The 23575-nt window shown below is 37.8% G+C and overlaps 1 protein-coding gene across 18 annotated transcripts in view; it reads right to left on the bottom strand.

The window, feature by feature from the left end:
* Positions 1 to 23575, bottom strand: part of LOC127646859 (disks large homolog 1-like) — a 258238-nt gene that overhangs the window by 73098 nt on the left and 161565 nt on the right. For all 18 annotated transcript variants that reach the window (XM_052130773.1, XM_052130775.1, XM_052130789.1 and 15 more), the window contains 8 exons: positions 15667 to 15717; positions 14418 to 14542; positions 11646 to 11815; positions 11022 to 11158; positions 10591 to 10735; positions 6088 to 6214; positions 760 to 916; positions 459 to 561 (listed from right to left, as the gene is read on the bottom strand). In XM_052130773.1, the coding sequence (XP_051986733.1) occupies positions 459 to 561; positions 760 to 916; positions 6088 to 6214; positions 10591 to 10735; positions 11022 to 11158; positions 11646 to 11815; positions 14418 to 14542; positions 15667 to 15717 (1015 nt within the window). The remainder of the gene's footprint in view (positions 1 to 458; positions 562 to 759; positions 917 to 6087; positions 6215 to 10590; positions 10736 to 11021; positions 11159 to 11645; positions 11816 to 14417; positions 14543 to 15666; positions 15718 to 23575) is intronic.

Consider the following 23575-nt stretch of genomic DNA (forward strand, 5'->3'; position numbering starts at 1 on the left):
CCAGCAGTCCAGTTCTGAATGAACGCAAACACCACACACAGCAATTTGGTTTCTTGTTTGCCAGTAAAAAATCTGAAAACATTCTTAAAATAAGAGACATAAGAGATACAAAATGACTTGAGAAATCAATTCTTACTTTCACAGAAATCTAACAAAATTGAGGATGTTTATGTTTAAAATAAAAACTTTTTATTTACTAATGGAGTAAGAAAAACAACCTCAATTTAAGGGAAACAAGTTTCATTTTTCACCCCACTGGCAAATAGTTTTTACTTGTTTTAAGCATAAATCTTACAAAAGTATTAATATCTTACACAATTAGCTTCCCCAGTAAATGTACAGTGTCTTGTTTTAAGGATACTTGCATACTTATACTGGAAATACTGATTAAGAAACTATGTGAATGGGGCTGAAGATGTCATTTGTTTGAAATACTGAGAGAGAAATTTTGCACCCACCCTCAGGTCTGTACTGAGCCACAATGGTGACTGTCTGGCCAGCATTCTTCAGTGCAGCAGCCGCCTGTTCATGAGTCGCACTGCGGAGGTCCACCCCATTTACCTACAACACACACACACACACACACACACACACACACACACACACACACACACACACACACACACACACACACACACTATCAGTATCAATCATGAACAAACACTGACATGTGCAAAACACATGTGAGCCAATGGACCAATGTATTAAACAGTGGTTAATGAATCAAATGGTATATAGTTGGGTTAAAAAATTGCTTACAGAAGTGATACGGTCTCCTTTCCTCAGTTCTCCACACAGATCTGCAGGCCCTCCAGCTAGGATGAAGGAGATGAAAATTCCCTCTCCATCCTCTCCTCCTACAATGTTGAAACCCAGTCCTGTGGAGCCCCGATGCAAGACAATCTTCCTAGGCTCTCTGAAAACCAAAACCAGCATTTAACAATTTATCAGAATGACTAAGTCAGGAAAGCATGTTATTTAATTATTTGGTAAAATTTTACAATAAGGTCCCATTCTTTAACATTAGTTAACGCATAAGTTATCATGATAAAACTATTAACAACACATTGTTTACAGCATTTATTAATCTTTGTTAATGTTAGTTAATGGGATAGTTCACCCAAAAATGAAAATTCTCAATTACTCACCCTCATGCCATCCCAGAAATGTATTACTTTCTGTACTCTGCAGAACACAAACAAAGGATTCTAGAAGAATATCTCAGCTCTGTTGGTCCATATAATGCAAGTGAATGGTGACCAGACATTTGAAGCTCCAAAAAGCACATGAAGTCATCGTATAAGTAATCCATACAACTCCAAGGTTAAATACATATCTTCAGAAGCGATATGATAGGTGTGGGTGTCACCTATCATAATGCTTCTGAAGACATGGATTTAACCAATAGAGTTGTATGGATTACTTTTATGATGACTTCATGTGCTTTTTGGAGCTTCAAAGGTCTGGTCAACATTCACTTGCATTGTGAGGACCTACAGAGCTGAGATATTCTTCTACAAAATCTGTTTTTGCATTCAGCACAAGATATTTGTGGGATGACATGAGGGTGAGTAAATGATGAGAGAATTTTAATTTCTGGGTGAACTATCCCTTGAATAAAAATAAATGTGTTTATTGTTAGTTCATGTTTGAAAAATGTATTAGTATATGTTCAAATGAACATTAACTAAGATTAATAAATGCTTTAAAAGTATTGTTCATTGATAGTTCATGTTAACTAATGTAAACAAATGGACCTTATTGTAAAGTATTACCAATTATTATTTTTATTTTTTTTAAGGAAGTGACTTACACTGAGTGGATACACCACTTTACTGTTTAATAAAAAAACAGAAAAGGTAAGATGCACAGGGGGAAATTAAATTTGTATTGCTTCTGAGCTTCCAAATGGCATAAGTGGCGGAGAAAAAAAAATAAGTATGCACAGGCTTAACTTAAATAAAAATATATAAAATGATAGCTGCAGTAGATAGATAAGCAGATAGTCACACAAACGGACAGACATACATAGATAGATAGATAGATAGATAGATAGATAGATAGATAGATAGATAGATAGATAGATAGATAGATAGATAGATTTAATAAAAGAAAAGAGCATACTTTATTTTCTAAGGTGCATCAGATTTAATTATCACCTCATTGTTTTTTTTCTTCTTCTTCAGCTTTAGTTCCAATTATATTTAAATAAATGTTTGGCTCTAATAGCAGATTTGTGAAGCAGAACAGAATTAAAAGTGAGAGTATGTCTAGAGACCTGTAGATGGCAGCACAGCCACGTACTGTATTGTCTCTGTTGCATTTGGGAGTTTTCAAAACAAACATTTATTCTCAACACTGTTAAAGATGCATGCATCATTAAACTTTTAACACACTCTAAAGGTTCATTAGAGCAACTGAGTAGATTTACATACATATTTCAGTAAGAAAGTAGTTTATTATATCTGTCCAGTAGAATTAAAGTTTTAAAGGTATAGTTCACCTAAAAATAAAAATTCTGTAATGTTTTAGCTACTCAACCTCATGTTTCAATACCGTAAAGTATGATTTTCTTTCTACCATGGAACATAACATTTATGCAGTATGTCTTAGTCACCATTCACTTTCATTGCATCTTTTTAGGGGTGTAAAGTAATTAATTATACTTAATTAAGTAGTTTAAAATGTTTATTGTATATTTGTACTTTTATTTGAGTACATTTACAGTGCTTTAACTGTACTTTAACTGCACTGTTTTCTCTGTGTCTGTGTTTTCTACATCAGTGTCAGTGTGATTGGCTACGGATAGAATTGTCTTGCGACTTCCGTCAAAACAAATCACTTTGGCATTCAAGAGTTCTCTCTCTAATTTGAAGAAACATATTTTTAAATTTCAGATTTCAACTTTCTAGATTATTTGTATCTATAATGTAGCCTGTAAATTAACTAACACTGATAATATTTCTCTGCTCTCTAAGATGTTAGCGATCTATATTATGGAATGTACGTATTTAGTGTTGAATGTTAGCTCGTATGAATATATCACATCATAAGAATTTTTTTACCGCTGTTTAAACGCACTTTGGATTGCATCATTTATATGTATAAATGTTTTCCATCTGAAAGGACTTAATATTAAATGAAACCCTGCACACACACACACACACACACACACTCACACACGTTTATCTTTACAAATTCAATGGCGAATGAGAAATATTGGCGCTCTAATCAAGCATTCGACTCACTTCAAACAAAGATATTATGCATATATTCTAGACAGTCCACTCTTGGATTTGAATCAATGACTACTTCCTGATTGCTAAATTCAATCCGGTTTTCATGCTGACTGTTTTGAATTCTAAACTACTCTCTATACCCTCTCTAGTGTGCAGGTCGTTATATGCCATGAGATATTTCTTTTTTAAATATCTTTCTTTCTTTTAAAGAGTTTTTAGATCCTTTGCATTGTTATTAACATGTTTTATGTGCAAAAATAACTTGCTTTGTGGTCATTAATGGCAATTTAGACCCAGAACATGAACTGATTTAAATTATTTTCATACATTGTGATTTAAAATGTTGATGAGTGTTATTATTTATTATTTTTAGCAAGCAAATACATGTAGTGTTTATCATAGATAAGTGATTTCAGAGTTACTTGAAATCTTTTATTTATTTTTTTTTACAGAGAAAACAGCCATCCAAATAAAAGCAGTTTAATGAATGCATGTAGCTCTAAAGTACAGAGGTGCAAAAAAGGGCATTTGTTTTTAAAGTTGGCAGTCAAAAATAAAACTGTTGGAGGATACCTATATTTTTCATTCTTTCTGACAAAGAGCCATAAATGGTAATGTTAATTACAGTATGTATGCTACATTTTTAAATTGCAACGTACAGTGTTTATTAAAAGGGGCATAGCATTCGCACCTCAATACTCACAACTAGAATATTTTTCAGCCTATTCACGACATTCAAATTATCTTTCGATAATTATGTTTTAGCTCTAAAATGGCTCAAAAGTTGTTGTTTTTTTTAACCAGAGGAACCACCATTTCATCCAAGCAGACATTGTAGCAAAGTAAATTTTATATTTTGAAGGAATATAAATAATGAATGCATTCACTAAATAGTTTTTCACTAAATAATGAACACAAGGGAGAATGAGGTTTAACAATTTTCATTAATATGTACTTTTATATTTATATTTTATATGTACATAGTAGCTTAATAAAAAACATTATTTACCTTCAAATAAAACACTTATGTGAATGAACAAGGTGTGTAAAAACTATTTCACTGGGTTTCTTTTTTTGGAACCCAGTTGAATATTGCATATTACTAAATTATTACAATGAGACCTGGACAAGTTTATTATTATAATACAATGCATAATTATCATTATTATTTTGAGGATTAAATTTGTTTTATTCAAAAGTAAAATATTTCTGTCATATACAGCTGCACCTTTACCTGAGGCCTTCATTTTGACACTGTGCCTCCAACCTTATTTACCTCCAACCTTTTTTTTTTTTTCTTTCAAAAACAGACACGCTTCCCAATCATTATTTCTGTAATGTTTTCTTTTTCATCTCTTCTTTTGTTTTTCAGAAAAAAAAACTAACTCTTTGGAAAAATCCTGTGATCACTGTGATGAGATCACTGATTTTTTTCCCCGCTGTTGATCGAGGATGCCTCTTGGTCAAAGATCTTGTAATTTATGCACCTCGTCTGGGATCTGTTGTGTAGCATGTGCGCTGCTAAGACAAGAAGATGACAGATGACAAGAAACCTTGTTGTGTAATGTGAGCAGTATAGCGATTCGGGTAGTTTGACAGCCGTGTAGTGAAAGTGCGGCTTACGTTGACCTTACAGACTGGCTGGTCATATCATTATGCTAGCTTGTTACGAAAGAGGCTGTTTGTTTTTAGCATCAACGTGACGCATTTTGTGTCCTTTCCAATAGGAAATAAATACCCCAGATTAAAAAGGATTAAATATGGTAAAGCACAGCATTCAGTATGTGTGTGTCCCCATAAAGAGTCCACTTTCTCCCACCAGACAAAAACATCCCGGTCCGGCCAAGATCATGTACAACGTCCAACTCTCATAATACCGCTCGATACTAACAGGCAGCTCTTATGAAACAAGCAAACAAATCACGTGAATGAGGAGTAAACAGGCCACAGCACAGAGGCATTACCTTAAATGAACCACATCTTAAATGGTGGTGGAACCAGACACAACTCAAACAAATACTGCTAGTGACCTTCCATATGTTGCATGAATGTAAATGCCCTAAACCAGTGGTTCTCAACTGATTTTGGTCCAAGATTTTACATTGGACATCAAGTGGCAACCCAACACTGCACCAAATTTGCTTCTCATACCAAATTAAACCAAACTGTTCTTAAAATTAAACATTGAATATCAGTAATATAACCATGATCTGCATAGACTTAACATGACATTGGCTCAGTAGGAAAATCTGTTTCTGAGTCTGTTTTGTAGTATAGATAGAAGGAAATGGACAGAACCATTAAGCCAGATAAAATATGCACTAGGAAAAGCATTAACCTTGGGAAGCTTATCTCTTGGCTAGAGATATACTGTAATCTTTGAACCTCATACTGTAGGTGCTAGGTATCAACACCAAAATTATGAAGCTATCTTCACACTAGGCTACATGTAATGGAACTTTAATAGTTTTATCTACCAATTTCAGGAGGGTGATAATGTAGAAAGAACTCTCAGAAAAGGAAAAGCAGTTCTCGGAGAAGAGGAGTGGAAAATGACGGGTGCAATTTGAGCAAGTGATAAGAGTGTAGGAAATAAGAGCGAGTGAGGGCAAGGGACAGGTTCTGATAAAACTGTGTCATAGAGGCCACAATCTCTATAGAAACAGTTCAAGAGGAAATGTCATGAGCTATATCAACTTGGATCACTTCATAAGTGCCACATAATAAGGCCAATCATAATGCACAATGGGAACCGTGCAGACGGCCTCTGAACCAAAAAGGCATCAGAAATAATGGCAAAAGGATTTCATCACTGTGAATATAGAGAAATGGGGAGGCAATGGCTCACCTTGTGATCTCATCCTCTCCCAGCATGCCTTTTGCGATAGGGGAGTAGCGTGATGGGGTGGCGGGGGTTAATGGCTGACTCAGATAACTTTGGGTGCTTATATGGTTTTCCATGTGCTGGGAATAGGCTGAAAGACAAACACACAAAGCTTAGCACAGAAAACTAATCTGGTAAATGACCCAGAATTTAGATGACTTCACAAGTCATTTGTAATAATGTGAAGAATTACATTCAATGTCAATATGACAAAGACCAAATTTGCTGAAAAAAACTTAATGTGTTGGAAAGTTCTCCAAATAAGAACATTAAACAGTAAATGCACAAAAGGGTTGTACACCATTCAGAACTGAATTAAGAATGCCAATTCAAAAGAAATTAAAAAATACATTTTAGGTTTAGTATTTAATAATACATTACTTCATTTTTCAGTACACCATTTTAAACACACAACATATTGGGAATTTCTAGATACATTAAATCATTTGTATTAAAAATATTTTACTATAAATTATTTACTTTTAATGAATACATATGACATTTATGAAGCATGTGCATGGTGTAAGAACACTTAATTTCCCTAAATGTTCTAATGTAGTCTATATATTATATAAGCAATAGATTCAAAATTTCATGAAATAATCTGATAACTATGTAATGGACATAGGTAGAGTTCAGGGGCTGTAAGGCTATATTAAATATGTTTTAAAAAGTTTTGATGGCTTTGTTTATTTTAGTAAGTTTAGTTTTAACACTTCACAATAAGGCTGCATTTGATAATATTATTACACATACTTGATTCTGATTGGCCATTGGCACATTATAGCGGTCTGATATTTCTGAGTAACAATCCCTGCACATCCCTGCCCATCCGGGGATGAAGACATAATCATACCGGTCATCCGGGTATTGTAAGTCATCTTTCCTACTTTTCGGGTCATTGTGCAATCTCTACAAGTAAGCTAATAAAATAATTTCACCTCAAATCAATGTTTCATAAATCATTTATTAATTTATTTAGCAAGTAGTCGTTGTAATAAGATGGATAATGAGCAGTTAGACAGTCATTATTTACAAAATAAACACCAACAGAACTCCAACACAAACTGGAGGTGGAATTCAGCTGTTTAGCGATTGCTTTCTTGTCACATAATTACGTAATTTCAACGTAAATCAATATTTTATGTCCATTTATTTATTGATTTGGTTAGTAGCCATGTAATAACCGGGATAATGTATCCCTTACTTAGTTTCCTACATTATTTTACATAAACTTTGAACAGTAATTGTACAGGATTCATTTATCATGGTTAATGTTAATTTGTATATATACAGAGTATTCTGATAAATTAACATTAACCAAGATAAACTTATGCTGTAAAAAAAAACATTGTTCATTATTAGCTCATCATGTCTAATGCATTTAATAATGTTAAATAATAATAATTAAACCTTATTACAAAGTGTTAACATTTAGTTTAATATGTTTAGTAAGTTAAACATAATTATTTATATATATTTAGCCAATTAGGGAATAAATAGGCATAATTAGTCAAAATTAAAAATGCAATTATGTCACAAAAAGTTTTTTTGCTGTAACCCTAACGCCAATGAGAATTCAGACATTCGGCAGGATGAAGACATTAGGTGAAGATTTTGATTGAATAATGACTTGACATTTTGGTCTGTTCCTCACACAAAGATATCGTATGGCTTTAGGGAATATAGCACATTCATCGCATAAACTACATCTATGTTTTTTGTTGTCCTTGTAGGAGTTGCCTTGTTCACACCTCTGGTCACAATGAACTGTCATTTTATGGAAAAGTGTGTGTAAATAATGATAGAATTATTATTTTTGAGATAACTTTTCTTTTAAAGGTCTATCATTGATGTCATATATAAATGAAGTGTCCTTATTTCACTGTGTCAGATGTTAATTGTAATAATGTCAAGGGTACACTCAGGGCAATGAATAACTGCAGACCTCGACAACCCTGTTTATTCAATTTTCATAAAAAACTCCTTCATGTGTCAAATCACTATGCAAAGTCTGACTGGCCAACAGGTATAATGAAATGGGATCACTAATTGTTTTGTTTTCGCCTTCCAAGAAAAATCACATCATGCGTACTCACATGGACGACCATGACTGTTGCGTACATGTGCAGGTATTGTTACTGTGCGTGGCTTTAAAATTCCCTATGCAACACATGCACGTACGCACACACACACACACTAGTTTTTACATATACTGATGTTGGATTCGCTGGCTGCAGGGGCTGATCACGTGATGCACTTCATGATTAAATGTGCTTTTGTCCTTCATGCCTTTAAGCTCTAATGACAGCATACTTTCTCAAGATCTATGGCAATGCTGAAGGGGATCTAGCCTGTTCTCTGGAATATCACCAAGGTGCTACATTATTGACTGTCATCACTCTGCACTTTGCAGAGACAATTTTAGTGCTGATCCTCAGGGTTTTCTGCCCCCATCAGTACTAAGTGCAGTGTATAGCTGTTTTGAGGTGGGTTTTAAGTCATAAGTGAGCATGGAACACCAGGACTAGAGTACAGATTTGAGCTTAAAAGGTAGGGTAACCTGAATATGTAAATTCTATAATTATTTACTCCCCCTAATGTTGTTCCATATGACTTCTAAAGATGTCCTTTTGTGTTCCATGGAAGTCATACAGGTTTGGAACATTATTAGGGTGATTAAATAGTGATATCATTTTAATTTGCTTATAAATATAAATTTTTCACTTTAAATCTGGCATTTCACTTCAGCTTTAGTAAGAACAGTGGCATAGATCCCAGAGGGGATCTATGCCACTGTTTGTCCCCCAAACTTTAAAAAAAGGTCAAATTGTCAGTATTACAATAAAGTTTCTTAAAAACAATATCCTGTTAGTTATTCATCCAAGCTCTAATGAGATCTACATCTCCATGTAGGACTAAAGTGGTATCATGGTGTCAGGGAAAAAAGGTCTACCACCAATCAAGGGAATATGCTTTAACTATGGTCATAACAAACATGAAGAATCAATAACATGTCCTGCTTATTTAAAACATTTTAAACTCATCACCAGGGCTTGACATTAACACCCGGCAGTGGTGAGTTACTCCATCACTTGTACTAGCCACTTTGGCAGGTGATGTTTTCAGGGTTGTTCCTGCATTGGAAATTCTATGAATGCCAGGCCACCACAAAATAAAAATGTCATTTTATTTGTCTCGCATTAAGTATTTTATAAGTACTAATTATGCTTCTCATATCTGACATGCACATCTGCATGGGAAGAATAAAGCGTGTTCCCAAATGAACCAGAGCAGCACACATACCAGCGTGCCCCAGAGTTAGAGCCAGAGTATTGGGATAGCACAGTGCGGAACTTGCATGAATCAACCAGGCTTCCCTCTATATCGTGACAGAGACGACAAAACTTTTGTGACTCATTTGAATTCTATAGAGAATGTTCTACTTTAAAGCACTGTGGAAGAAGTCAAACCTCTCAAACTGACAGACAGCCCCGACATTATGATCAGGTCTGATGAGGTAAAGAGGAGACAACACCATGCATAAAAATCAATCACAAGGCTTTTAAAAACACAAATCATCCCCTTTACTAAAATGTATCAAGTTTTTTAATGCAGTAACACTAGATGGTATTATGACAGAAATAGTATAGATTCAAATAAAATCTATTAGGGTTTCATATTTATAACAACTGTGAAAGTTGTAAATGTAATTAGGCTATTAGTTTTTTCATAGCAAATACTATTGTTTATTCTTTTTGAAAAGACTATCTACATTGACCTTGCCATAGTAATAAAGAGCAAATTATGGTTTTACTTGCGATTATGGCCTCGTTTTCAATTACTAATGCAGAGGAAAAATTGTAAATGTTCATAAGGGCAGGTAGAGTTTAGAATTAAGAGGTTAAAATGCCGGACATACATGAATTATGGACAATGTCCTGCTAAACTCATATTCTTCTCGTTCAGTTAAAATGTCCAAAAAAAAAAAAAAACTAATGAAAATAAAATATGCATGCAGTTACAGTCTCCAGATAACTTCACCACTTTTTGCAGGACGGGGGATTTTGACTATTGAACATTTTCATTTTCCCTGTTCATCATTACATTGAATCAGTGCCTTTGAAAAGACTCAAATGATTGATGGGTTCTGAAGATTACATACTGTAAGGTCTCTAAGGTAAGACAGAAGAAAATTCAGTGCTTCCCGTGCAGGTCTTCTCCTTAAATGCACTTTCCAGGAAGAAGCATTCAAACTCCTAGTGGCACCTTACTGATTTAAATTTAATAGGCATACATACCTATATATATAGAGTAAATGTGCTATTTTGGTATGTGCTATCTCCGTCACTAATGAGGACCTATTGGAGCCATTTGTTAAACAATATTGTTGAGAGCAATTAATAGAATTAATCTGAGTTAAATGGTATAGACTACAAGAATATATTTCAGGATAAGCTCACTTACAGCTGGTGACATCGGGAGGAGCATAACTATCATTCATAAAGACACTGGTGGGTTTCGCCACTTTTAAATAGACGACATCAGGGGTGTTTTTCAAGGCAGTCACGGCATCTTCATGAGTCACCTCTTCAAGGCAAACAGCATTCACCTGGACATAAGAAATCACAATGAAATATGCTATATATAAGATATAAAATATGAATACAATGACATTTAATATATCCTGGTGAGAAAACGTAGGGGAATATTTACAGCTAAAAACCAAATGAAATAACTGGATTTAAAATGGTTAAAGAGATGTGTTGCACCTCCATTATAAAGGTGTGCTCTCTCAGTAGTAATTCATCTTCCTTGTTACAAATATAAATGGTAAACGTAAATAACGAAATGTTATTTAGTAAATTCATTAAACAGAAAGAGTATTTATTACTTACAGCAAGAAGTTTATCCCCAATCTGTAGCCTTCCATCTTTATGGGCCGTTCCTCCCTCAATGATTTTGGTAATATAAATACTGTTGTCGCCAGGAATATGTTGGTTTCCAACACCTCCAGCTATACTGAAACCTAGACCTGAGAAACCAGGAACAGAGGTGGGGGGTCAGAATAAGCACAGACATCTCTGAAAAATGCTAGAACAGTTTCTATAAATTCAGGGTGTACTTGGAACAACTTAAACATTTAGAAAAATGTGTGACAACATATATATTTTTTATTATTTAATTTTATTCCCTGAGGTCCACTTATAATGTTTTTAAAGATTAAGCCAAGCAAACATTTTGCCGCTTAGTTTCGAATAGATGGTATTTTTGGACTTGAGAAGAATCTATGAGATCTGAAAGTTACACTATGTTTTCACATTATATAGAACTCTTATAATAAACAATGGAGGACAATTTTGACCCTTTGAAATGCACTTTGAATATTTTTTTGTCAACAATCTTCCAACTTTGTCAAAGCTAATTTGCTAAATAGTGTTCATTACCAGATGTGAATTATACTAATTATATACTCAATTATTTTATTTTATTATCTGTCACAAGATGGAAGGTGGCTTTACCTTTAGGACCTTTTACCAGTTTAACATCCACAATTTTTTCTGTGATGGCTTTTCTTCTTCTGACATACAGTCTGACAATGCAGCCTGCCTCCTTTAGTGCCTCTACAGCATTACTGTGAGTTACGTCTCTCACGTCTACATCATTTACCCGCAGTATACAGTCATTAACTCTGTACAGAGAGACAAAGAGAAAAGTAAACAATCAAAAGAAAGCAGAGCAAATCACAGAAAAGATAAACTGCTGACTATTGTAATTTACAGCCATTTGCAACAATTTACAAAAACTGCACTGAATTCAAAACAAACAAATAAACAAATTATCTATTAATGCAATGTTTAAAAGAAAGTTTCAAAGTTCAGACAGACTGACCCTGCTGGTGTTACTTATGAATTGGCAGGCCCACAAAAGATCTGAACTCACAAAATTGTGCACATTTCTGCAGAAGGTGCACACATGTCATTCACCAAAAAAACTTTTTTTTAAATAAAAAATGTCCCAGTTAAAAATTCCTCTTTTTTTTAAATTGTAATGACCACCTAATATACTGTATGTGACAAAATTATATTCTAAGGCCTAAGGATTATTATTAGGGCCCAAGCACTGAAAGTGTGGAGGCCATATTGATCTTCTAAGGATAATTATTATCAGGGACAAAGCACTGAATGTGCGGGTAGCGGGGCCTCTGTAGTGCCACCTAGAAGATGGGCATGTTCAGGGGCCCTGTAGCACATTTCTTTTGAGGAAGTGTCTCATATCTTCTGCGTGCATCGTGTGATTTACATCAACATTGAGCAAAATGTTTGGCCTTGTGGGCTGATCACATTGAAGTGGCTATTGTGGGTATTCGTAGTGCCACAAACTGGCAGAAGGGAGTGTGACACGTTTAACAGACTTTGAAATATCCCTATTATGTTTACATGAATTGCTTAATTGTTTTTAGAATAATGTCAAGTAAGTGCAGTTTTAACATTCTGAAGGGATTCTTGGTATCTTAGTGTTCCCATGGCAATGCATTAATTGTCATTATTCCATTTTATGTATATTCACATGTCTTTGAGGAACTTGGCATACTTTCATTTTCATGATATTTTGCACACACATCAGTGTTGTCTGCCATTAGGCCTGGGCAAAAGTTACCACATGGACGTGGCTGGGGAGATCTGTAATGCCACCTTTTGACAAAAGTGGTGGGGTCAGTTTCTTCTATGGTCACCAAACTTGATACATATATTTTAATATCATCAAGCCGGACAACTTTCAGAATTACAGTCATTAGCTCTGCCCAACAGAAAGTTGACCATTATGGATTGAATGTGCATTTTTGGAAAATCGCAGGCCCTGAACTTTTGAATAATCCTCCTAGGGGAATCACGTGACTGTCAACAAATGTAGGCAACATTATGCCAGGACATTGAAGATGCTAAATTACGAATGGATTTTTGATGTATCGAGATGTGTTTCCATGGCGATGCAATAAATTAAGGGCACAAATGTGAAACAGGAAGTTCCTTATATCTTCTGTGTGCATTGTATGATTTTGATAAAAAAGTCAGCTGTATGTTTGGTAATCATATTTATGCTGCTATTATGGGTCATGGCCATAGCCCCACCAACTGACAACAGGAAGTGTGACACTTTGTGTGACTTTGAAATAGTCCTCTTATTTTTACCCTCTCAAATGCATTTGGCCATCATGCTTTGTTTTCCTAGAGCCATCAGGTGGCAATGGCATCATAGTGCTTGGGCCCGTCATCGTTGCTTGCAGTTATATTTATTATTATTATTATTATTTTCAAGGTTTTCGGTACTTTTTGGGTACTTAACATGTGTGAAAACTCTTTTTGTGTGCTCTGTAGCACCCCCAATTTCACCACCAGTCACCAATATTGGTACATATATAGTTCTCATCAATCCAAACAACTTTCATACAGTCAGTGGAAGTCAGCCATTTTGGATTTTCGGAAAATCGCAGCCTCTGAACATTTAAATACTCCTCCTAGGGGATTTATGTGACTGGCACCAAATTTGAAACATCATGCAAAGACATTGTAGATGCTAAATTGCAAATAGATTTTTTATATTTTGAATGATGATGCCATGGCGAAGCAATACATTTATGGCGAAAAATTGGAAACAGGAAGTGAATTATATATTGTATCATATTATATGATTTTGATGAAAATTCAGCTGTATGTTTGGTAATGGGGCTAATCACATGGATGTGGCTATTAAATATCATGGTCATAGTGCCACCAACTGGCAGCAGGAAGCATGGCACTTTTAACAGCCTTTGAAATAGCCCTCTTATGGTTAAATTAATTGCTTAAAAATTGTTTAGAATAATGTCAGATTCCAAAAGCATGTCCACCTTGCATTGTTATAAGAAAGTCGCCCAGTGGAAATGGACCCATGGTGTTTGACCCCGTCATTACTTCTAGCAGCTATGTTTTATTCTTACTATTCAATAGTTCAATAATTTACCTTTAACTTATTAAGTTAACTGTTAGTCATATGAATCTATAACATTTCTGTCATAATACCAAAATCAACTGAAAATAAATTCCATGGGACAAATATTTCCCCTCACAAATACGTTTCTGACAATGATGTGAATATGCTTTCAGCTACTACTACTTGTAGTCTCAGCTCCATCCAAAACATTTTACCATATGTATATCTATTCTACATAATTCATCATATTTCCCTCTAAATCAGTGCAGAAAATGTGGAAGAAGGTCACAGATTCTGTCTGAGCCTACATATTCACTGACCCGAGTCTGCCATCCTGTGCAGCAGCTCCTCCAGGGATAATCTTGGTAATAAAAATGCTTGGGTCCTCGCCGATGTGAGGGTTATCTGTACCGCCTGCAATACTAAAACCCAGGCCTGAGTTCCCCTGAATAGGAAAAAGAAAAACAAGGGGCTGAAGAAACTACAGAGTTTTTAAAAAAAATTACATGATTAAATCCAAAACAAAATCAAAGGAAAAATGTGTTACACTTTACAATATATAGTGAGCACAAGAATTAACATGAACTAACACTGAATAATACTTTTAAAGCATTCAATAATCTTGGTTAATTTAACTTTGTTAGAAAACGGCATATACCAATACAAATATATTTTATTACTACATTAGAATTTGTACAAGTTTTAGTACATTAGTTAATACATTATGAACTAACATGAACAAACAATGAATGAAGAACAGAAAACTTATAAATTACCATTAACCAAGATTAATAAAACAAATATATTATTAACATTACAGTATTTAATATTTGTAATAATATTATTGATCATAGTTAGTTCATGATACCTCGTGCTTTAACTAATGTAAAAGTAGAGAATCTTATTACAAATAGTTACGGAGAAATGTTTATAAGAAAACACATTATTATAAACTGCATGTTAATATTAAATTATAAACAGCAGGTAAATGCATGTCAGACTTGTGTTTGGATCATGAAAAGTGATCTGAGGATGCATTAAAGCACAGCTGAATAAGTTTGTCTGATAAGGGAATAGACCCACAGGCACAAACTGAGAAAACTAGCTTAGATACTTAGAGCACTCATATCAGGACACCACAGAAACTGTCAGGAAACCTGCAAAAGAATCTCTGCTGTCCCACATATAATGGGCGCAAACCAAAACTGTCTTTAGCTGTTTATATTTGGAATTTTATTTGCACATCGAGTAGTAACTAAATGCTAAATGTCAAGCACATGACAAGAAGCTTTAAGAGTCCTAATAAAAGCAGTACAGGACCTGGGTGTTCCACAGAGTTTATAGCTTTTTCAGCCTATTCAACATCCCCATCTCTGAAGTTGTCTTGAATAATTTACATCTCGTTTCACGGTGCTTGTACAATTCATAATGCAGTTTTAATCCATCAAAATGACACCTTCCTTAAATTGTATGTCACGCATACTTCTATGCTTGGTGTAATATATTGTAAACCCATACTGACATTGTAAGAATATGTAAATTTCTTTGCATTGTTAAAACTGATCTTACCCGTTCAAGTGTAATTTCTTCATATTCATAATCAGCTCCTGTACCATTCACCTGAAGATTTAACCAAAAGATTAATGTAAAATATACACAACGTCAAAATATATGGCAATGAACACATAATACAGTACATGGCATAAAATATGTACATAATGCACATTACTTTTGCCTCAAATCAAGCTTTGATAAAGTATGCACTAGGGCTGCACAATTAATTGAAAAAATAATCGCAATTACGAATTCGGCTGCAACAATTATGTAATCGTCAAAACTGATGATTACAGCATTTAATTTAAGTGTACTCCTGTTGCATCAATGGTTTTTATTTACAACCTGTTTTTGCAGCTGTTGAGAATTTATCCAATCTCAGACATCTTGGTTTAGCAATGAAACGGCAATTGCCAATCAGAGATGCTTAAATTAGTCCTCTGTCCTATCAGTAGTGATAACTGATCCTAATGTGCAAGTTTGAAACAGACTGATGACCAGATGCTTGCCTTATATGTAACCTCGGTTCGCAGTGGCACACGAAAATATATAGTGAAGAAACATCACCCGATACTCAAAAATAACCTATTTTGGATTCATTCCATGTTGCATCGCTTGCTTGCAACGTAGATAGTAAATGCACTGCAAATGAGCAACACAACAAAACTAAAACACTCCCATTCTAATCAAGAGATAGATGCAGTGTTAATACTTCATTTATTATGCTGATTAGACATTAGTTTTTAATGACAGCATTCGCGAGAGTGCAGAACTCTGTTTGGAGCGTTAGTGAGCTCGCACTGAAATGCAGGGCTCAAACAGTATTAAACTGCAGTGCATGAGTGACAGCTTCAGTCATTGTAATGGGAGAGTTTATCTCGTTGCTCGATTTCTGTGAACAATTTATTGAAAATGTTTGAAGTTTTGTCATAAGCGCTGTGTTGGAGCTTGTTGCAGTGATGATTCAGACCACAAGGTACTGCCCAAAATCATGACATAATCAATCTCAAAATTAAAATGAAGGCCCCTCTTTGACACGTTTGTGTATAGTTATCACCAGTGGTGAATTCTCAGAGCTAGCAATGCCATCTCTGCTGGCCTAACATGCCAAATAATAAATATTTTTCATCCTTTCATTCTCAATCACCTTTAAGTATGTGATTTAAGTATTTACTTAATTAATCTACAAATAAATAAAGAAAAACTAAGTTTATCCATTCAGAATTTATTCCTTGATGCTTACAAGCGAAGCGTGACAACTGTTTCACAAATCACATGCCCAAAGCCATGCTTGTTAGCCGAAGCAGCACGTGAGTCTGAGTTCCACCCTCTCAGGCCTTCAGAATTTCCACAGAATCCCTCAACAGTGCAAATTAATGGGCAACTAAAGTCAGATTGTCAGATTCATCAGCCAATCTGATTGATTTATTTGTTCTTGGTGGGTGTGATTTTTAGGATATGTCCCAGTGGAGGCCTTCTAGCTGGTCTTGAGTGACGCAATCTCGCTTTAAGTGACGTAATTTGAAAGCAAAGAGCGCGAGATCTTGCTGACGAGTTGACTGTCATTACTGCAGCTATCACCATTGAGAAAGAGATCCTTATGGATTTAAAAACCTGAGATGTTCTGCATGACTGTGTGATTGCTTAATTTATTAATCATAAAAGGAGGACTGATTTTCACTTCAAATCAGTAAGTGATTTTTGCATTGTTATAGCAACATCAGGAGTTTACTTATTAAATTAGGCTGCTGGAGCATTCGGTCTCGGATCAAGTTTTGAAAAGAAGTGCTATGTTCCATTCAACTCGGAAAGTTGTATTTTACAACTTCCTACTAGGAAAAGTGCAATGGAATGCATCTTGAAGTCAGAATAAACATGTCGACACTCGTGGAGATATACAAAGTAAGTGATAAACATTCACTTTATTAAGTAATATCGATAAAAATTATATTAAAGCTTGTTTAACAAATGCCTGCAGAAACAGATGTATAAAACATTATAATCTCTTTTGATAATCGTACACCTAAAACACAAATGCTAGTGCTGCAGCATTGCTTATCAGTTGGGTTGCTAGGAGACTAATGAGACTAATCTCTTATGAGAGTCAAACCCCTGCTAAGCTAACGGGAGGATTACAGTTCCGAATATCGGGGAATGGAATGCATTTATGGTCGGAGATATCAAGAAGGAATATCCTGCATCAAACTTGAATGTAACGCAGCATAACTGTGTACCCTGAATAAACTAAATTTATTGCTAGCAACATTTAAATTGCAAATATGATTAGATCGATTTTTCCAGGTATTATAGACCTCCTTGGTAGATTCATATGAAAAATTATGATTTTTGAATGTCTGTTCAGGATACGTTCATTTCACAAAACAGTCATGCTGCAGTTTAAATTATGCTTGCTTGAGCATTAAGTGTCGTTTCAAGTTCTGGCTTTTGTGCGTGGACGTGTTTTTAAAATGTCAATTGGTATTATTAGTTAGCTGTGACATAATGTATGATGCCCAAAGGCATAGGGTGTCTTATTCATTGTGAAAATTTATTTTCTTAATGGCATGAATCACACTGAAGGCCTAGACTTTTAATGCATGTCCCTCCACTGGTTATCACTGAATTTTGAATTTATTAACAAGTCATATCACACATAAACTATCAATTATAATTTTCATGATCGATCATTGCTATCACTTCCGAGAACTTGAGTACTTGTGCCCATCCCTAATCCATACAGGCTCTTGGTCAACATAACGACACATGGAAAAACAAAGCCTTTATGCAGCCAGAAGTGGCTGATTGTAGCAGCTTTACTAGATTAAATGTAATGTGGGGGTGGGGTAAGGCCATCCACAGCAGGGCGAACTGAGGACACATTAAATGAATTCTTCATTCTACATTACAAACTGTACAGACAAGTAGTGAAGGGACAGGACATGTGTAACATGTTGAGGTTTCAGGCTACATCATTTACATACAGACTTAGATGTTGGTAAACCAGCCAGGAGAAAGTTACAGTAGTCAGATTATCATCACATCAACAACCTGAGGTCCATGTATAAACTAATGACTCTTGTTTTTTTTATAATAATAATAATAAAATAATACACCAGGATAATAATGTCACATTGACAAGAGGACATCCTATTCATATACAAGCAGAAAAAACTGTTAAATAGCAGAGCTGAATAACTAAAGACAGGATGAACGAAAACAGGCCTGCATAGTGAGGCCAAAATAATCTGCATCAACACAGCAACAGCTTGCCTTTACTTGTTTGTGTCATTTCAGGGGCTCTGTTTTAAGCTTCTCAATGGCACATTTAAAGGCCTTAAACACTAAATGTTCTCTCTCTCTATATATTTAGTCTTTTTTAACTAATCTTTTAAGTGAGCAAATCGTTCTTGTTCACCTTCATACACTGACTCATATTTCTCGTTCACTGACGTCTATTTTTTCCGAATCCAATAGCCCCTTTCACAAATGCAACCTGGTAAATTGCAGTAAAACTGTTGGATTACTTTTACTGGTAAATGTACTACATCTGCTATTCTCACATACAATGGTTTCAGTCTTTTCCCTGTTCCCTTACGAGGGAACTCGCGATGCGTCGATGACACTTTGGGAACGCCTTTGCGTGATTACCTCTGAAGCACGTCAAAGGAATGAATGAATGAACGCCACGGGCGGGTGACGTCATGACCAGGAAAGGATATAAGCACATCCGGTGCGTTACTCGCGTTAGCTTTTGTGCCTCAGCAAAGCGCTCTGTGTCAAAACTGTCTGTCTTATTTATTGTTGTCTGTCTCTCATTATATTGGATATTATGGAGAAACAACTATTTAAAGCCTGTGCTTCTCCTTGCCCTCGTTATATCACGGGTGGAGATACACATGAGCTTTGTGTAGTTTGTTTGGGAGTGGAGCATGCGATGTCAGCCTTCGAGGAGACTGACTGTCAGCATTGTGAGCGTCTGCCGCTTCGCACGCTCCGCTCCCGTCTGTCCGCATTTGAGGATGATGGACAGGCTCGCGAACCTCAGGGTTCTGGACCCATGGCTGCCGAGGCAGCTCGGAGAAGGCTCACTTGGTGTTCGCAAATGGATCTCTCGGCGGGGTTGGAGACGGGCTCTGCCTTATCTCCTCCTTTACCCGAGGGATCCATTGCTCTCTTGCCGGTGTCGGAAGCCCGTGCTGTGGCTTCTTCCGCCCGGGAAGAGAGCCCGACGCTTCGGTGCTCTAGCTCTGAGGAGGCGGAGTTACTGAGCATTTGTGAGAGTGACACAAACACTAACACAATAAGGGGAGAGGATTCGCCATCCCTCTCCCCAGCATATGAGGAGCTTATTGAGGTGATAACTTGTGCTGTTAATAAGTTAAATATTGACTGGCCAGCAGAAAAAAGAGATACTCGTCCTAAAAGCAAATTAGACGAGCGTTTTCTAACATCTAATGTTTCATCTCAACCACGGGCCCTTCCATTTTTTCCATGGTGAGCTATGTAGATCATGGAATAAACCATATTCGTCACGTCTTTTTAGTCCCCATGTTCACACATATTCAAATATAAAGGGGCTGAAAGATTTTGGTTATGGGTCGATGCCCCCAGCGGAAAACAAACGCTTGCGAGCTATCTGTCTCCTGGGTCAGCATCGTCCCTGAAGGATCCCGTGTTGCCGAATAAACCACTAAAAACCACATCCAATTTAGTGGGTAAGGCTTATACGGCAGCAGGTCAAGCTGGAGCCTATCTGCACACGATGGCAGTGCTCCAAGCCTATCAGGCAGATCTGCTGGGGGATATCGATAGGAGTGAGGGAGTTAGTCCCGACGAAATTCGAGAACTTCGTCGGGCTACAGATCTTTCTCTCAGAGCTACGAAGGAGACCACCCGTGCTATTGGGCGGTCTATGGCAGCCCTCGTAGCTACTGAGAGACATCTTTGGTTAAATCTTGCAGAGATTAAAGATAAAGAGCGGGCTTTTCTTTTAGATGCCCCTATGTCTCCCTCTGGTCTTTTCGGTGACTCGGTGAATACGGTTGTTGAAAGGTTTCAAGAAAATAAAAAACAATCTGAGGGTTTTAAAATATTCCTTCCTCGCCGAGTCCATCCCCCTGGGGATGCTGGGCGTGAGCATCCCCAGCCAAGTTCCTCGCACCGTGTGCAACAGAAAATAAGTGTTGCGTCTCGTGCTCCTCCGAAAAAATCTTGGGGACCGAGCCAACGCTCTCAGCCGAAGTCGGCTAAGTCTAAGCCGGATCTGAGGACCGTACTTACGGCTAAGAAGGCTTCGGCTCAGAAAAGCTTCGGGGCGCAGTGGTATCCAGCGAAAGTTCGGCACAATGTCGACTCGACGTTGCATCGGACGTGAGCCCTCTGAGGGGGGTTCAAAAACAGTCAGTTCGGTTGTTTCCTGCCAATATGCTTCAGGTCGCCGAAGTGGCTGTTCCTTTAACACCAGAGGCTAGTCTCGAGAGACTGGTACCCTTAGTAGATTTTCTGACAGAGTGGAAGAATCTAACGAATATATCTCCTTGGGTCCTGCAGATAATAGAGAAAGGTTACAGAATCCAATTCGGTTCTCCTCTGCCTCGTTACAACAGGGTGTTACTCACGGTAGTACATCCCGAGCAGGCTCTGGTAATGGAGCAAGAAGTAGAGTCTCTCTTAGCAAAGGGAGCTATAGAACAGGTGTACTCCCCCGACAGAGAATCAGGGTTTTACAGCCGATACTTCATTGTTCCAAAAAAGGATGGGGGGTTGCGTCCAATTTTAGATCTCCGTTTGCTGAATCGTGCAGTCATGAAATTGAAATTCAAGATGCTCACACTCAAACAGATAGTGACTCAAATCAGATCCGAGGACTGGTTTGTCACGATAGATTTGAAGGACGCTTACTTCCATGTCTCCATCCTCCCTCAACACAGGAAGTTCCTCAGGTTTTCTTTCGGGGGCAAAGAATACCTATATCGGGTGCTTCCATTCGGTCTAGCTCTGTCACCCTGCACGTTCACGAAGTGCGTAGATGCAGCTCTGGCCCCGCTCAGGCTGCAGGGCATACGCATTCTGAACTACATCGACGACTGGCTTATTCTGGCAGATTCAGAGCAGTCAGTGGGTCGGCATCGAGATGTCGTTCTCGCTCATATGAAGAAATTGGGGTTGAGACTCAATGCCAAGAAGAGTGTGCTTTCTCCATTACAGAGAACCACTTTCCTTGGTGTGGTATGGGATTCAGTCACGATGCGGGCCACACTATCGCCCGTTCGTGTAGCTGCTATCATCACAGCCACAAAAGAGTTGAAGCTAGGCCAGTCACGCACTGTGAAACAGTTCGAGAGACTGTTAGGCCTCATGGCAGCAGCATCCAATGTGATCCCCTTTGGCCTGCTGTACATGAGACCTTTGCAGTGGTGGCTCAGGACCAGAGGGTTCTCACCGAGGGGGAACCCACTTCGTATGATCAAGATCACGCGGCGGTGCATCCGCGCCTTGATTATATGGAGGAAACATTGGTTCCTGTCCCAGGGTCCGGTGTTGGGAGCTCTTTGCCATCGAGTTGCTATCTCGACAGACGTTTCTCTCACCGGCTGGGGAGCGGTAATGGAAGGCCGCTCAGCTCAGGGTCTGTGGAGGAACCATCATCTCTCTTGGCACATAAATTGCCTGGAGATGATGGCCGTCTTCAATGCGTTGAGACATTTCCTCCCAGATCTGAGGGGCCATCATGTGCTTGTCTGTACAGACAACACAACAGGGTCTGTGCTCGCGTCCACTCTGCAAACTGGCGCACCAGATCCTCTTGTGGTCCCTGGGGAAAATACTCTCCCTGAGGGCAGTGTATATCCCAGGGTACCAGAATATAGGAGCAAACACCCTGTCGAGGCAGGTGCTGAGGCCAGGGGAATGGAGACTCCACCCCGAGGCGGTGGAGCTCATTTGGGAATTTTACGGCCAAGCAGAAGTGGATCTGTTTGCGTCTCAGCTTACGACGCACTGTCCACTTTGGTTCTCCCTCACGCAACCAGCCCCCTTGGGGTTGGACGCTATGGCACAGACGTGGCCGAGGCTACGTCTGTACACATTTCCCCCTGTTGCTCTGCTCCCAGGAGTTCTGGAGAAAGTCCGTCGTGACGGAGTAAGTCTACTATTAGTAGCTCCACGCTGGCCGAGTCGAATTTGGTTTGCGGACCTAATTCATCTCCTCGACAGCCCTCCTTTCGAGGTACCTGTCAGGAGAGACCTTCTGTCTCAGGCAGGGGGCACAATATTTCACCCCCGACCGGAGATTTGGAACCTATGGGTTTGGCCTCTGAGGGGGCCCAACTTTTAGAGAGTGGTCTCTCGACTGAGGTCGTTGAGACCATTCTTAGCTCCAGAGCTCCAGCCACGAGGAAATTATATACACTTAAGTGGAGAGTTTTCACGTCTAGGTGTCACCAGCATCAGCGAGATCCAGTTAACTGTTCAGTCAACACAGTACTTGAGTTTCTCCAGTATCGCTTTACATCAGGTTTATGTCCTTCTACCTTAAAGGTTTACGTGGCGGCCATGGACACTTATGTCCACAGGGCTGCCCCGTGGAGAAGATCTGATCAGTTGTTTGTCTGTTTTGGTTCACCTAAGAAAGGTCTTCCTGCTTCTAAACAGACAATCAGTAAGTGGATAGTTGAGGCTATTTCTCTTGCATATGAGTCCTCTGGCCAGCCAAGCCCTTTGGTGTTCAGAGCTCACGCTACTCGAAGTATGGCGGCCTCTAAAGCCCTCTTATCAGGAGTTTCCCTCCAGGAGGTTTGTGATGCGGCAGGTTGGTCCTCGCCGCTGACTTTTGTGAGGTTTTGTAGCCTGGACCTGGAAGCTGCCCCAGGATCCCAGGTGCTTTTTACTTAATTTGCCGACAGTTTTTTATCATCTGGCATTT

The sequence above is a fragment of the Xyrauchen texanus genome, chromosome 7 (assembly GCF_025860055.1).
Source record: "Xyrauchen texanus isolate HMW12.3.18 chromosome 7, RBS_HiC_50CHRs, whole genome shotgun sequence".
Taxonomy (NCBI): Eukaryota; Metazoa; Chordata; class Actinopteri; order Cypriniformes; family Catostomidae; genus Xyrauchen; species Xyrauchen texanus.